Source organism: Leptidea sinapis, chromosome 11, assembly GCF_905404315.1.
Source record: "Leptidea sinapis chromosome 11, ilLepSina1.1, whole genome shotgun sequence".
Taxonomy (NCBI): domain Eukaryota; kingdom Metazoa; phylum Arthropoda; class Insecta; order Lepidoptera; family Pieridae; genus Leptidea; species Leptidea sinapis.
This window is the reverse complement of record NC_066275.1, coordinates 12,183,962-12,202,063: the sequence shown is the minus strand read 5'-3', so window position 1 is coordinate 12,202,063 and position 18,102 is coordinate 12,183,962. Positions and strand designations below refer to the sequence as shown.

At 37.3% G+C, this 18,102-nt stretch overlaps 1 protein-coding gene across 2 annotated transcripts in view; it reads left to right on the top strand.

Annotated features, from left to right (window-relative positions):
• LOC126966917 (protein phosphatase Slingshot) overlaps nt 1-18,102 on the top strand; it is a 56,743-nt gene that overhangs the window by 5,471 nt on the left and 33,170 nt on the right. Inside the window, exon 1 of one of the 2 annotated variants that reach the window (XM_050811205.1) lies at nt 139-525. The exons of the other annotated variant lie outside the window; for it this stretch is intronic. Coding sequence (XP_050667162.1) covers nt 512-525 — 14 coding nt within the window. The 5' untranslated portion in view covers nt 139-511. Of the gene's footprint in view, nt 1-138; nt 526-18,102 lie in introns of those variants that run through there. 2 annotated transcript variants of the gene reach the window in all.

Sequence of the window (18,102 nt, the reverse complement as noted above, 5' to 3'; positions counted from 1 at the left end):
CAATTTGTAAAAAACGAACTGTCAAACGTCTGTTATATGTTAAAGTTAAAAAGAGTCATTTTTGGCAAGCGCGCAGACGATAATAATATTGTAACGTGTAAAAGCAGCGTGTTTCCTAGTCCTTGTTCCAACTAACAGCAGTTGTTCCTGTACGACGAAGCGTGTTTGGCGTCGGGTGTCTATATTTACGCAGTCGACAGTACGCACTGGGTTTGTGAGAAATACGTGACGTTACCAACAAACGACTACGGAGTAACGAGCTCCGGAGTCCGGCCAGTGAACAAGACTGTTAGACAGTGTTTCATGCGATGTTCAAAGCTGCGGTTGCTCATTGCAGACGGCTACTGAGCGTAGTATGGCGTGAGACTCGGCCGCGATAGCGCCTCGCCGCCTCGAGTGCATTAAACATACTTCAAGGAAACCATAACAACAGTGTTTTGTCTTTCACCAGAGTATCAGACAGTTCAGTGAAATATTGTGCCGTTCGTAGGTCGCCGGGACGAGTGCAGCTATGGTCGCATTTAGGTAATCTGTTGTTGTTGGATAAGTGCAGTGTTTGTTTACAAATCGTCATGCGGACGGCCGTGTTTATTATTTGCGGTCACTTGTAGCGCCTTGTACACACCGCACATTACAATTATTGTTTCTGTGGTGTTCGTTTATATGTTTTGTCATTTATTCAAATTCAAAATAGGATATGAAATCACTTACTGATCGTCACTTGTCAAGTGTATTAATGGTTATTTTAATACCAGATGCACTTTATAACTGAAGGACTAATCTGGAGCCTCAAAGTTGGCACCTTTAAGGCGTTGGAGTTTACATTACTACTACTACGGATCAAGTTGTTATTCATGTTTTTTTATTTCATCTGAGTTTGAATTATTATTAGGTTTAGATAAAATACTTTAATGTGATGTAAGTAAACGTGTGTTGTTTATAATTTAATATTTACATTTATTCATTTCGTTAAAATATTTTATTTAAATGAGTGATACTCTTGTTTTTTTATAACAATAAGGGACGAGAGGAGCAGGACGTTCAGCTGATGGACATTTAAACACCCTGTGCATTACAATGCAGTACAGCTCAGGATTGTTATTAAAAAAAATATTATGAGGTTAATTTGTTTTGAGTTGATTAAAGGTTTCTTTATAGTGCATTATTTGCAGTCCTTATAAAAAGGATGAGGATTATTTTATTGGTAATAATAATATAAATAATGGCATTAAATAACTTTTATAAAATATTTAAATACATTTAGAACTCTGTACAATGTTAACATGACTAATTGTATATTTATTGAATACAGTCCAATTATCTAAAGACCTCATTAACATCCATTTAACGAACAAATACTACAAAGCTATCTATTTGAGATAACATTTTTGTTAAAACTGTCCCGTTACACAAATATTTAGGGAAATTTAAGAAATATAATCTCTAACTGCTAACATAATTAAATGTTTATATAGTGGTCAAGTGTATATTATGTACCATACTTAGTTACTTAGTTCCTCCATATCGAGGGATGATAATCTTCCTTGAAGATTTCTATGTATATATTTAGATAGATAGATATTTTCTGCGTGTTTCTCTTTCATTTCTTCCATTGGTATCTTTGATACATAGATTTTCTTTTTCTTTGATAGAAGCGAGAATCACGTTAAATAACAATTTTTTTATTATTTGTTCAGATTTACCGACGAAGTATTAGATTACTAGTGAATAAGTGACGCCGCGCTCGTCTTTCGCATGTCTCCTGCCAGTATATTCATGCCTAGATAAGCATGTGCATGGCAATGGTAGTAAAAACTCAGTAATAATGCTTTAATTACCTAGTTAAAATTGGGGACTCTATGGGATTTTTTTTAATCTGAATATCTTTTGATGACTTGACTTAAAATTTGAGGCTATCTCAACGATTTTAAGTTTTTCTCTTCAAGACCTTTCCCAACGACATGGGGGGGGGGGGGGTACTTATTATGGTTTGCTGCTCAATAATTATTTAGTGATATATCACGTGGCAGCTCCATGGCTTCCTGAGGAAAAAGTAGAGACGGACCATACAATTTTCGTTTAATATTCGTGGTACAAAACCAACAATAATAATTAAAACGAACGAATTTTTTATTATAAAATAACCTTTGAAAATGGAGACTTATTTTTTAGCGTCGATTGTTGAGATTTTTACCTTTTTAATTTACAATAAAAATGTAACTTTCGAATACAAGCGTCGAGGCTTATGAAATTATGTTGACAACAAATGATCGCATATGGCAGGTTTTGCGGTACTTGTATTTATAGACTAAGCTACCTATCTTGATGAGTTACCGAGCGGTTGGCCATATACGAGACGAAACTTTTTGCTGTGCTCCTATGGCGTGGTACACATCTTTTTTAACTTAATAATTTTATTTAATGACAACCCGTTCCCGCCCGGTTCGCTGGGCGGACTTTAAAAGGAAATAAATTAATGAAGGAATGTTGTAATTCGGAAAGCACCGGAACTAACATAGATATATATTAGTTATTTTTGTTAGTCTTCTTAAATGAAAAGATAACAATGTAGCGGCCTCCTTAGCGCCTGAGAAATAGTGATAATACCTGATGGTTAGTGATCCCCCCTGACCATTACAATGCAGTGCAGCTAAGATTCTTGATGAACCCAAAATTCTAAGCTGCATTGCAATTGCGCTCGTCACTTTGACTTTGACATAATGTTGAGTCTCTAGTAATGTACTAGCTACGGCGACCTTCACACCAAAACAACAATGCCTGCACATTACTCCTTAACGATAGTAAAGGCGCCGCTCTGGTACCCACCAAGCCGGTATCTATTGCAAAGAAACCTTCCGTTGGTGTATGTTTGTTCAGGTGAAATCGCGAATTGAATATTCAATCTATTATCCGTAACCGATTGAGCTATATCTCTACATATTGGCTCTCAGTCCCTCTCCGAACTCTTTGAAGGTCAACAGTTCGAATACTTAATTTTGTGTGCGCATTTAGAAATGGAAGTCTTATTTGATCCATGACATGGCCACTGCTCGCTCTGGATTGGCTCCTTACAAGGGAAATCCTAAATAGTTAACATCACAGACATTCTAATATAAGTTACCAAATGGATTTGCTGAGTAAGAGTAGAGATAAATTACTTTCGCGTTTACAAGGTTTACAATAATTTAGAAATTTTAAATACAAACTAGTTTTTAAAACGTTTTTCCTCTGAATAAACTGATCCTTTATTGTAGGCTTTGTTAAAAATATGGTAATTGGCGGTTTCGGAACCCACCGTACCCAAAACATAACTTTCGTTTCAATTTGAGTTTCGCCATATCCCGTGGTGATTGTACGTACTTCGACCGTGATCTTTATTCCACGTCTTTGTCTCCTTAGACGTAGCCCACTTCTCACAGTGTGTACAGAAGTGTTGGGTTCGTTACGTCGTACGTGTAATTGAGAACCAAAATAAGGAACACAGGTCAAGATGTCCGCTTCAGTTATGATCATAAATATGCAAATAAAATTTGAAAAACAATTTTTTTTATGAACGATGCGGGATTCTAACCCACGACCTCCGGCGTTCCGTGCCGGTGCTCTAAACCACTGAGCTAACCGTTCGATTACCGCCTCGTTATAAAATTCTGTTTGCTTTGTTCAACTCTCAGGTTGTGGCTTCATCTACAGGATCTACTTTACAGTTGATAACCTGCTCAACCCCAATATTTGCATATTAGGAAATTGACTTGAGATGTCGCTCTTGTAAATCTAAACAATTTGTTATGTTTTTAAAGTGATAACCCTCACTTCTAGGATTAATACACAAATAAAATTTGAGAAACAAAATTTTATGAACGATGCGGGATTCTAACCCACGACCTCCGGCGTTCCGTGCCGGTGCTCTAAACCACTGAGCTAACCGTTCGATTACCGCCTCGTTATAAAATTCTGTTTGCTTTGTTCAACTCTCAGGTTGTGGCTTCATCTACAGGATCTACTTTACAGTTGATAACCTGCTCAACCCCAATATTTGCATATTAGGAAATTGACTTGAGATGTCGCTATTGTAAATCTAAACAATTTGTTATGTTTTTAAAGTGATAACCCTCACTTCTAGGATTAATACACAAATAAAATTTGAGAAACAAAATTTTATGAACGATGCGGGATTCTAACCCACGACCTCCGGCGTTCCGTGCCGGTGCTCTAAACCACTGAGCTAACCGTTCGATTACCGCCTCGTTATAAAATTCTGTTTGCTTTGTTCAACTCTCAGGTTTGGGCTTCATCTACAGGATTTACTTTACATTGCATCGTTCATAAAATTTTGTTTTTCAAATTTTATTTGTGTATTAATCCTAGAAATGAGAGTTATCACTTTAAAAACATAACAAATTGATCATAAATATGTTTACCCTACTATTAACTAACAATCCCGAATAATCTTTATTTTCCATTTCGTTTGTCTACCATTGAATTTCACTCCTACTCAGAGACCTACCTATTTTTTTTGCATTTGAGTTAAAATAGGCTTGATAACAGAATTTGGTCTCTTGATTTTCCTCTTCTATATTATTATAGAACACGTCAACTGTTTTTGGAAAAACTGTAGTTGTTGAAAAAGAACAACAATTACAATTATTATTATTATTACATAAGCTAACGTAAATTACTGTATCTTTATGAACCTACTATGAATTACGCGCGAAAACGCCGGTAACTGTCATGGTGGCCGATTAATTGATTTATGACGCAACATCAAAATGTCAAGCGACAATGATTATTGAGGAGTGACGTCATTCTTGTTTCAGTTAACATGGCCGATTGCCGTATTTTATACTTTTATTGTAATCTTACTATTCAGACCAAAACGGCTGGGCCATTTTTTGGAATCCTTTCATCTATATATATAAAAATAAATTGCTGTTCGTTAGTCTCGCTAAAACTCGAGAACGGCTGGACCGATTTGGCTAATTTTTGGTCTTGAATTATTTGTGGGAGTCCAGAGAAGGTTAAAAAGTTGAATAAATATGAAAATATTCGGAATTAAAAAAAAAAACAATTTTGTTTTTCCTTTGATGTGTCCCCCGTCGTTCAGAAATCAAATTGAAAGAATAGCATGAAATGAATAACTAATTAGAATCTTTGTATCTGTCTAACTTTCCGAGGAGGTAAAAACAGACTTAATTTAAAATACCTGTAGTTGGTAGATTAACTACAGTTGATGATGATACTACGATGGCAATACAACGTTTGCTGGGTCAGCTAGTCGTATATATTTTTCTTTGGTTTTTTAATACAGTGATCATGACGTGTTTAATTTAAAGCCATTTAGAAGTATGAATTGTGTTTTCATTTCGAAATGTGGCGTTTACAGCGCGGTTCTTCACATGGAACTTACTTCCACGTACCACGAAACTCAATGAGTTTCTTTGTGCGGTATTTCCAGGATGATGTGAGACATTAAAAAATGCGAGTTAACCCATTTAAATGACCGGGAGCGCTCGTATAATTTCTCTGATGTTGCAAGAGAGAATGGCCATCACCACCGACCTACCATCATGTAACCCGTGTGTAAATAGGGTAACCTTTCTTTACTATTTAAATCTTTGTTGAAATTATTTTTCTAAATGTCCTGCCGCTTTAGTCAAAATTTATTCAATTATGAATGTCCAAATGTTTTAAGTTTTCCATTATATTTCACCAAAATACTCATCTTTACCTTAAAGACAGATTCGAGCTACTAGGGTCTCAACATGAGCTCTCGTAACCGAAGGAAAAAACCAGCTCTCCATTAATTAGTACAGAATATCTGGACGACCGAGCCTTGCTCGGATTTTTATGAAGTTACAAAAAAAAAACTAATAGGACATCTGAATTCGAACCGGGGTCTTCTGCTTTCCGGATCACCCAATGTCCCATCTGAGCTATAATAGTCTTGTATATAGTGGCGAAATTTACCTTTGTATTCTAATGTTATTGTAGCTGTTTCTCATTCAAACATGGATAAAACCATTTTTTTTAAATTGAAACCTAGCTAGATCGATTTATCACCCCCGAAATCCCCTGCATACTTAATTTTATGAAAATCGTTGGAGCCGTTTCCGAGATTCAGATTATATATACAAGAATTGCTCGTTTAAAGATATAAGATATTAGTTTGGGTACCGTTGAGTCGAAAAGGATTTAACAATGGTCTTATCAGCTATAAAACCGTAAGTAAGTAATCAAAAGCTTTAGGTAGGTTGGTAGTTTAATTCTAGATAAGTTCTTGATATTTGACTGACAAATATCTCTACGAATCGTCATTTCCGGATCATGATTGAATATTATTTTTATCAGTCATAAAAGCCGCTACTAAACACAAATAATTCAAAAATACGAATGCATAATGGATAAAATCGCACCTATATCCCTACTAATATTATAAATGTGAATGTAAATTTGTTTGTTACGCTTTTACGCCGGAGCTACTGAACCGACTTTGATGAAATGTGGTACAGCCATAGACTAGAGCTTGGGTAAGGACATAGGCTACTTTTTATCCCGGAAAAAACCATGGTTCCCGCGGAATTTATGAAAAGCTGAAATTCACTTCGATAAGCTATAACTTTACCAATAGTAGGTTAAGTTTTTCCATAGCAATCTTCCTCGAAATAAGATTCATTTAATATGTTGGCAACGGGACCGAAAACGAAAACCGGAACTGGAATAGGACATGAGATAATCTTCAATAAACTTACTTATTATTTTTGAAAACCCTTTAACTACGCAGGCGCAGCCGCGGGCATCAGCAAGCTTATCAAATAAATCGTCAATGACGAATTAGTGAACCACTTCCCACCCTTACGGTTCTACTAAACCAGTTGTAGGCTCGACTCTCCTCATGGCACTCGACATTGAATCACGCTGCGAGGACTACTTTCTCCGCGATCAACTACGTCATCAGTCTGACGTCAGCGTCTACCCTTTGTGCGTGTGACAAACGTGACCCAGCTTGCCGTGTGACGGAATAAGAGAGTACCTGCCGCTGTATTACGGTCCCATGAATCACCCTGTGGACTATACACAATACACAGTACTCACTTTCGACTCTTGAAGTAGCAAGGGAAACAAACTACCAAACAAATAATCTTAAACTTTCTAGAAGTGATGATTCCCTGGATCATGCAAATTCAAAGGTCTTTATTTGCAATAAACATAAAAATCGTCATCGTTTTGCTCTCAATAGTGATTTTCATTATTATAATACTAGAAATAAGGGTTTGCTTGTAGCTAATTCTAGTAGGCTTCATAAGATACTATATAATAGCTTTAAGGTTAATGTGTACACTTTTATAATAAAGTCCCAGACACTGTTCAGGCATTCTCTATTAATAAAAATGGTTTATTAAAAAATGGTTGAATGTCTGAATATCGAAGTGATCGGACAGCCTGGGACAAGATTATGATTTTTTATAGCAATAGCAATGACAGTACAATATTGTATGTTTTTATTAAAAAAGAGCGCAAAAAAATAATGCTGGGAGAGTTTCTTGCGCCGCTTCTTCACTCTCAGAGCGCCATTTCTTTCCGAAGCGGTAGAAGTATCTAGTATGTTAGAAATTATATCAAAAAGAATTCTAAAGGAATAAATTTTGAGAAAATAAATGCCTATTAATGCCATTTATAGCTAAAGATGTTACAAATTTAGGAGTAGGCACATGTTTCATCTGAACAGAAATGCAAATATTTTAGTGGTTACGTTTTATAATTACTTATAATAAACTAATATAAATTAATAATTGGTCCATTCAAGTTTGATTACATACCACCTCGTTTGATAATATTCGTGTATTGAGTAACTACAATAGTTTTTCAATAGCGTTAATAATTTAAATATTTTATCACTGTTTGTCACTTTCTTTTGGCAATTTATTAAATATGTAGTTTTGCACACATATCATGACAGTTTTTTCGTTACAAAGTGGTTCAAATATGGTGTAGTCGAAGTCTGGTAGGATCACGAGATGGAACCAAGAACATGCAGAATATCAAAGGCGTTAAACAAACCAATAAAATGTTCTTAGTATTTTTTCTTATAGGATAGGAGGACAAACGAGCGTAAGTGATCACCGCCGCCCACATTCTCTTGCAACACCAGAGGAATCACAAGAGCGTTGCCGGCCTTTAAGGAAGGTGTACGAGCTTTTTTTGAAGGTACCCATGTCGTATCGTCCCGGAAACACCGCACAAGGAAGCTCATTCTACAGCTTTGTAGTACGTGGAAGAAAGCTCTTTGAAAACAGCACTATGGAGAACCGCCACACATCCAGATGGTGGGGATGATATCCTAACTTGTGGCGTGCCGTACGAAGGTGGAATTCGGCGGTAGGAATCAGGTTAAACAGCTCCTCAGAACACTCCCCGTGATAAATGCGGTAGAAGACGCACAATGAAGCGACGTCTTTACGAAACGCCAAGTGATCCAGCCGTTCACAGAGCAATTATCGACGGATCTATAAATTGTCTTATGGAAATAGATTATAGAAACGAAAGACAGTTATCAAAATAGCATTTGCAATCATTTAATGTGTCTCTGTACCGCGCCGAGAAGGAAGCATCAAGGCATATGCATGCAATGGTCAATCGGACAATTATTGTTATACTTCTGTGGGTGACTATTTTTGTGTGTGCCCTAGATTATGCAATCACAAGAACTATTCGCATATTGCTGCGAGGAAATCTTGATATATCTCTAATATTTTTTTCTGTAAGCGGTAAGTAAAGTTCTGGTTGCTGTACATTGTCAACAGATGTTCAAGAAATGCGTTCCTCGTTAAAATAACTTCTTTCCGTTAAGTAAAACATAAGAAAAACTTAGCAGAAACTACAGTTTTTAAAACTTTTAATATATGTTTTCCTAAAAGTAGAATACTGCAACAAACACAAACACAGAGCAAACATTTGTTGCCATAGGTTTCTGTACATTCGTAATTAAAAAAATTTGTTGAAGTAGGCGTTACTTTGCGGAAATCCAAAATGGATAATTATCCAAATGTTTTAACTTTTCTTAAGTGTTAATTCCGCCAATATTTGTCTTTAAACAATTCGACACGTGTTTCGCCTCTACACTGAGGCATCCTCAGGATATGTTGACTCGCCAAAATCTGGCACGAGACTGAATGGGTGAGATTGTTTAAAGACAATTAATATTGGCAGAATTAACACTTAAGAAAAGTTAAAACATTTGGATAATTATCCATTTTGGATTTCCGCAAAGTAACGCCTACTTCAACAAATTTTTTTAATTACGAATGTACAGAAACCTATGGCAACAAATGTTTGCTCTGTGTTTGTGTTTGTTGCAGTATTCTACTTTTAGGAAAACATATATTAAAAGTTTTAAAAACTGTAGTTTCTGCTAAGTTTTTCTTATGTTTTACTTAACGGAAAGAAGTTATTTTAACGAGGAACGCATTTCTTGAACATCTGTTGACAATGTACAGCAACCAGAACTTTACTTACCGCTTACAGAAAAAAATATTAGAGATATATCAAGATTTCCTCGCAGCAATATGCGAATAGTTCTTGTGATTGCATAATCTAGGGCACACACAAAAATAGTCACCCACAGAAGTATAACAATAATTGTCCGATTGACCATTGCATGCATATGCCTTGATGCTTCCTTCTCGGCGCGGTACAGAGACACATTAAATGATTGCAAATGCTATTTTGATAACTGTCTTTCGTTTCTATAATCTATTTCCATAAGACAATTTATAGATCCGTCGATAATTGCTCTGTGAACGGCTGGATCACTTGGCGTTGCGTAAAGACGTCGCTTCATTGTGTGTCTTCTACCGCATTTATTACGGGGAGTGTTCTGAGGAGCTGTTTAACCTGATTCCTACCGCCGAATTCCACCGTTCCATTCGTACGGCACGCCACAAGTTAGGATATCATCCCCACCATCTGGATGTGTGGCGGTTCTCCACAGTGCTGTTTTCAAAGAGCTTTCTTCCACGTACTACAAAGCTGTAGAATGAGCTTCCTTGTGCGGTGTTTCCGGGACGATACGACATGGGTACCTTCAAAAAAAGCTCGTACACCTTCCTTAAAGGCCGGCAACGCTCTTGTGATTCCTCTGGTGTTGCAAGAGAATGTGGGCGGCGGTGATCACTTACGCTCGTTTGTCCTCCTATCCCATAAGAAAAAATACTAAGAACATTTTATTGGTTTGTTTAACGCCTTTGATATTCTGCATGTTCTTGGTTCCATCTCGTGATCCTACCAGACTTCGACTACACCATATTTGAACCACTTTGTAACGAAAAAACTGTCATGATATGTGTGCAAAACTACATATTTAATAAATTGCCAAAAGAAAGTGACAAACAGTGTTAAAATATTTAAATTATTAATGCTATTGAAAAACTATTGTAGTTACTCAATACACGAATATTATCAAACGAGGTGGTAACTGGTACCAATGTAATCCAACTTGAATGGACCAATTATTAATTTATATTAGTTTATTATAAGATATTATAAAACGTAACCACTAAAATATTTGCATTTCTGTTCAGATGAAACATGTGCCTACTCCTAAATTTGTAACATCTTTAGCTATAAATGGCATTAATAGGCATTTATTTTCTCAAAATTTATTCCTTTAGAATTCTTTTTGATATAATTTCTAACATACTAGATACTTCTACCGCTTCGGAAAGAAATGGCGCTCTGAGAGTGAAGAAGCGGCGCAAGAAACTCTCCCAGCATTATTTTTTTGCGCTCTTTTTTAATAAAAACATACAATATTGTACTGTCAATTGCTATTGCTATAAAAAATCATAATCTTGTCCCAGGCTGTCCGATCACTTCGATATTCAGACATTCAACCATTTTTTAATAAACCATTTTTATTAATAGAGAATGCCTGAACAGTGTCTGGGACTTTATTATAAAAGTGTACACATTAACCTTAAAGCTATTATATAGTATCTTATGAAGCCTACTAGAATTAGCTACAAGCAAACCTTTATTTCTAGTATTATAATAATGAAAATCACTATTGAGAGCAAAACGATGACGATTTTTATGTTTATTGCAAACAAAGACCTTTGAATTTGCATGATCCAGGGAATCATCACTTCTAGAAAGATTATTTGTTTGGTAGTTTGTTTCCCTTGCTACTTCAAGAGTCGAAAGTGAGTACTGTGTATTGTGTATAGTCCACAGGGTGATTCATGGGACCGTAATACAGCGGCAGGTACTCTCTGATTCCGTCACACGGCAAGCTGGGTCACGTTTGTCACACGCACAAAGGGTAGACGCTGACGTCAGACTGATGACGTAGTTGATCGCGCAGAAAGTAGTCCTCGCAGCGTGATTCAATGTCGAGTGCCATGAGGAGAGTCGAGCCTACAACTGGTTTAGTAGAACCGTAAGGGTGGGAAGTGGTTCACTAATTCGTCATTGACGATTTATTTGATAAGCTTGCTGATGCCCGCGGCTGCGCCTGCGTAGTTAAAGGGTTTTCAAAAATAATAAGTAAGTTTATTGAAGATTATCTCATGTCCTATTCCAGTTCCGGTTTTCGTTTTCGGTCCCGTTGCCAACATATTAAATGAATCTTATTTCGAGGAAGATTGCTATGGAAAAACTAAACCTACTATTGGTAAAGTTATAGCTTATCGAAGTGAATTTCAGCTTTTCATAAATTCCGCGGGAACCATGGTTTTTTCCGGGATAAAAAGTAGCCTATGTCCTTACCCAAGCTCTAGTCTATGGCTGTACCACATTTCATCAAAGTCGGTTCAGTAGCTCCGGCGTAAAAGCGTAACAAACAAATTTACATTCACATTTATAATATTAGTAGGGATATAGGTGCGATTTTATCCATTATGCATTCGTATTTTTGAATTATTTGTGTTTAGTAGCGGCTTTTATGACTGATAAAAATAATATTCAATCATGATCCGGAAATGACGATTCGTAGAGATATTTGTCAGTCAAATATCAAGAACTTATCTAGAATTAAACTACCAACCTACCTAAAGCTTTTGATTACTTACTTACGGTTTTATAGCTGATAAGACCAATGTTAAATCCTTTTCGATTCCACGGACTGGGATTAAAGCGAACACCCTCAGGCTCTTTAATTATTAATGTTTATTGTACGATATCACATTGTAATCCATATTTTATATAAAAAAAAAAGCCCGCTGAGTTTCTTGCGCCCATTCTTCTCAGGTCTGAGGCAGTCTCTTTTGAATGGGTGGTAGATTTTGACGTTCAATAAGTGATTATAAATCCTATTTTGAATAAAAATATTTGAATTTGAAAATTTGAATTTGATTCAACGGCACCCAAACTAATATCTGTACTAATAAATGGAGAGCCGGTTTTTTCATTCGGTTACGAGAGCTCATGTTGAGACCCTAGTAGCTCGAATCTGTCTTTAAGGTAAAGAGGAGTATTTTGGTGAAAAATTATAGAATAAAGAAGGTGTAGAATGTGAGAATTGCGATGTAGATATTTATGAAGCCAGTTGAGTTTTTTGGGTAATTTATTCATCACGTCTTTTATGGCAGGACGTGTCATTCACCATCAGATGAACTCTGTTCCGATGATCATTTATAGTTGCGTCAGTCGCGTGGTGGCACCGCCGGGAGTGTGCACCAAATCTGGCGAGCATGATGGACGGTGCGGCGCACGCACACGTTAATATTAGCTATAAGCCGTGATCCGACATACGCGCGCTGCTCGCATGTACGAGTATGGTCGCAACGCCACTTTGGCAACGCGCCGCTGCTCTATTTTTACCTGAACCTTGAAGCCCCCGCCCTTGCTGCTGTAATGGAAATGACAACCAAAATATTTTGTTCCAACCTCCAACTCGTCTACTGCTCACCATCACTCGACTGACAATAAAAAGACTTGAGATTAAACATTTTAATAGTATTTTTATTATTAACGCTCGCGGCGTTACACATTTAAATAAAACACTTTTAAAGGATGAAAACTCGTGTATTTGTAACTGTGTATTTACAGTAGATTAGGGGACTGGTCCCCTATCTGCCCCCCTGAAAACGAGATCTGGAAAGGTCTCGAAACTTCGGGTTAACTGAAAATAATAAATGAAAAAGTAACTTTTACGCCAAAATCTAATGTAAAATCACAGTTACAATTTTACACGCGTTTTAATCCATTAAAAGTGTTCTATTTAAACATTTTAATGCTCTGTTGTATACGCAGTTTCGGTATATTTTAATAGACGTAATTGTTTGAGTATGAATTGCATGAAATCTACAATGCTGCGATAGCTATGAATTATGTTGATGGATATCATTATAGACTAACAATATACTAGCACCTCCATCTCTAGCGAAGATACAGCAAGATAGAAAGGGTAAGCGAATCTATTGTTAATGTAAACGATTTTGATTGACAAATCTTAAACGGTCAGCCACGCTTGACACTAGCTCATTAGTATTTCGAATACTAATATACCACTATCGGCTGTCAGGTTGTCTATAGTAGTATATCATTGACCTCTACTATATACCACTGGACTGGCGGCTGTCAAAGTGCTTTTGTGCCTGTCTGATATTCGCCATTTTGGCGCTGTTGGCCATGTAGCGAGACTCTGCGGTACTAAAACTAGTGATGACAACCTCAGCAAACATCGATAGATGGTGGGAATTATTTACAAAAAAAAGGTGTGCTTTATTACGTTGTTTATTGAAGTATTAATAACACGGAAAACGAACGAACTTCAGAGTATTGTACGTTCCTTCGCAGCTATTTCTATTATACGTCAAAATTAGTTTTCTGGACGCTCGCGAGTGCCGCTTTGAATAGGCACAAAGATCTATCGATATCTTTATCGTTATGGGAGAATAATTAATGAGTAATGATGACTATATACGTTTCGCGGTGAGCTGGAGGCCACTGCTACTCGGCAGCCAGCGCGTCGTCTGCCTGCGAGAGAGGCGCGCCTGACGATACTTCTGTCTCGCTCTAGAGGCCTACTCATGACGTACTCGTATTTCATGCAGAACAGTCATAGTACTTATTATTCTTGAGATACTATTGTACCGGTACTGATAATCCATGGTATGTCGCATTGTCCGTCACTCAAAATGATTAGTATTAGAGCCCGACCGTACAGAGTACGATGACGGATCAATTGGTGCAAGGCGCCCACCGGATCGTCCGATGGTCCGGCCGTACCATATCCGACTAAGTGTTTCAGCTATTAGGCTAAACGCACTCTGCGAAAAATATATCGCGACATATATATGTCATAGTTCATGTAGCGTGATTACACCGAAAAAAAATACTACAATATGAACGCTACAGCATTCTGAGGTTGGCACCAAGTTACACATCGAAATTTAGAGATTTAATGCCTATAGGTCCAACTAGCGTTTTACCGAGGTTGTGTCCACGTTAAATTCTTAAAAAATAAATAAATAATAAGTAATTTCAGCCAAAAACCAATAAATTAATATTAAGATGTAAAAAAAAATCAATACCTCACTGTTATGACTGGTATAATTGGTGCGCAAATTGACTTATTTTGGGCGCAAATGTTGTCTTTATTATTTGCTGTACCACTGTCAAAGTGTGTGCCACATTTCATGATTTTTGGTTGAGTTGTAGATGTGAGTAGTCCTTTTTTTTTTTTTTTTTATGGTATTCCATAAAAAGTCCTCCTATTGGAGGACAAACGAGCGTACGGGTCACCTATTGTTAAGTGATCACCGCCGCCCACAATCTCTTGCAACACCAGAGGAATCACAGGAGCGTTGCCGGCCTTTAAGGAAGGTGTACGCGCTTTTTTTGAAGGTACCCATGTCGTATCGTCCCTGAAACACCGCACAAGGAAGCTCATTCCACAGCTTTGTAGTACGTGGAAGAAAGCTCCTTGAAAACCGCACTGTGGTGGACCGCCACACATCCAGATGGTGGGGATGATATCCTAACTTGTGGCGTGTCGTGCGAAAGTGGAATTCGGCGGCAGGAATCAGGTTAAACAGCTCTTCGGAACACTCCCCGTGATAAATGCGGTAGAAGACACACAATGAAGCGACATCTCTACGCAACGCCAAGTGATCCAGCCGTTCACAGAGCACTGGGTCCCCGACAATTCGAGCTGCTCTGCGTTGCACGCGGTCAAATGGATCGAGCTGATACTGGTGTGTGCCAGACCAGAGATGACAGCAATACTCCATGTGTGGCCGGACCTGCGCTTTGTAGAGCGCTAGAATGTGGGCCGGCTTGAAGTATTGCCGTGCTCTATTAATGACGCCCAGTTTCTTTGAAGCCAATTTGGCTTTGCCTTCCAGATGACCACGAAATTGGCAATCGCTCGAGATTTCGAGACCCAGTATTCCGATACTAGGCGCGGCTTTAAGAGAAGTGTTCTCGAAGAGCGGTGATAGTCTGAGAATAGTTAAGTTTAATATTTAAAACGAAAATAAATCAGTCCATAAACGGCGGAGTTATGAGAGCTTACAAACTTGCAAAACATATTGCCAGTCGTAAGACTGCATTTCAGAAGTGACAACTTCTTGGATTCACAACAAAAATTGACATAATAATAGGATTAATGGTAACTGAAATAAGAATAATAATAACACACTTTCACACAAATTGTCTTGCCCCAATCTAGACAAAGCCTGCGCTATGGGTGCCAGATAACAATATATTTTTACTACGATATGTATATACTTAAATTATACATTAATATATTATATAAAAAGGCATAAATGGCTTTTATTTTCTCACAATTGATTCCTTTAGAATTCTTTTTGATGTCATTTCTTATATACTAGATACTACTACCGCTTCGGAAACAAATGGCGCTCTGAGAGAGAAGAAGCGGCGCAAGAAACTCTCCCAGCATTCTTTTTTTGCGCTCTTTTCAATAAAAATATACAATATTGTACAGTCATTTCTATCGCTATAAAATAATCACAATCTAGTCCCAGCCACGTAAAAACAGCCATGACTCGGAAACAAACATCTATATTCGTCATATAAATGTTTGCACCTACCTAGATTCTAACCCTCTACATAAGTAGGTGGTGGTCGTAGGTGGTGGTAGGTCACAAATGTGTTAAGATAAAAAGATAAACATGTATAAATAAATAACAAAAACCCAAATTATCGTATCACCGCTCTTCGACAACACTCCGAACTGGGTCTCGAAATCTATAACTATAGCGATTACCTCTTTCTCCGTCATCTGGAAGAAAAACTAAAATTAGCTCCTAAGAAACTGGGGTCATAAGTAGAGCAAGGTCCTTAAGGCGCTTTACAAAGCTCAGTTCCGGTCTCATCTCTGCAGTATCAGCTCGAACCATTTTATTACATACGCAAAGTAGCTCAAATTGTCGAAGATCCGGTACTCTGTGAATGGATAGACGTCGCTTAACAGTATGTTTTCTACCGTATTTATTATGTTGAGTGTCCTTAAGAGCTGTTTCATCTGATTCCACCTTCGACACGCCACAATCATGGTTACCATCCGCACCTTCCACGTAAAACCAAACTATGGAATGATCTTCCATGCGCGGTGTTTCCAGAACGATACGACATATCATGTTTTCCTTACTCACTCAATCAAATATATCGTCAGGATCAAAGTGACAGAGCCCTTGTTAGCTGTTGCGTATTGCGTAGGTACAGTTTCCCAGAGTCTGGTGGAATTGGACACCACAGTTCCGCGTTACTACGTTGTTGGTGGGTCGGGGGGGTTGGGTGGGTTGGGGGTTGGTGGGTGGTATCACGTCGTCGTCATATCAACTCTGACGCACTGGCGCGTCTTACTTCTCTTTCACTCGCTCTGTCACATATAGTCTTTCTCTTTCTCTTCATACCCGTTTCGTTACATGTCGACATTTCGTTATTAAGTAGACAAATTTAGGTACAGCCTGACCTTAAACAACCGACTTTTCATGCACTATAAAAGATGATTTTACTACTTTAGTAAGTTAACCTCAAATCGTACAGTTTATTTCATCATGTAGAAATTAATTATTATGTCAATGTCATTCAAAAAAATATCGGATCTAATTTATTTATTTAGTTCTGTCAAAATGAACTAACAAGAGGCTCGACCGCCGAGTCGCGGTGAAAGGAAGGTAACCGCCGCGCTTTACTACAGGTTGCTGCAACATTACTCGGTATGTCGTCACTCGTAATTATTGTTGAGATCAATTTTTTAATGATACTACGCCCGCCATTATTTGTTCCACCGCAATTGTCTCTTTAAGTGAAAAATAGACAAACCGAAATTGTGAACGGGCGAACTACTATTGCTAATAACACTAACACTTTTACCCGTTTCATTGAATAAAAGAGATTGATTAATTTAATATTATTTTTTATTATTTAATACCTGAGAGTTGAATAAAGCATACAAGATTTTATGACGATACGTCACTCTAACGTTTGCCTAGCACGGAACGCCAGAGTTCGTTTGCCTAGAAGTGAGGGTTATCACTTTAAAAAAACATAACAAATTGTTTTATTTAATATTTATGAGTATTGTATATATGTCTACCTAGTTTACATCGTAACTCTGTTATAAATAGATAATTGAGTTGATAAAAAATAAAATATAACAATGCACCTAACTAGTGTAGTATTTTAGATAATTAACAAAAAGTATTGTAATGTTCTCGAAAAAATTACCTCCATAGACAAAAACCAATATTTTATTATATAAACGACTCTTGAATCTGAATGTTGATCTTGCTTGTTTAAACATTACGTTGTCAACTCATTTATGACGATCTGTATAGCCGAGTGGTTAGCGATCCTACCTACTAAGCTAGAGGTCCCGGGTTCGAATCCCGGTAGGTGCAAGCATTTATATGATGAATATGGATGTTTGTTTCCGAGTCATGGATGTTCATATGTATGTTTAAGTAAATATATTAAATATATCGTCGTCTTGCAACCCATAACACAGACAGTAAAAAGTGTGTCCATATTATATTATTTATGTACACTATAATACAGGTACCAAATATCTTTATATATATAATTCTTGTGTGCGTGTGTATGTCACTGAACTCCTCCTAGACGGCTGGACCGATT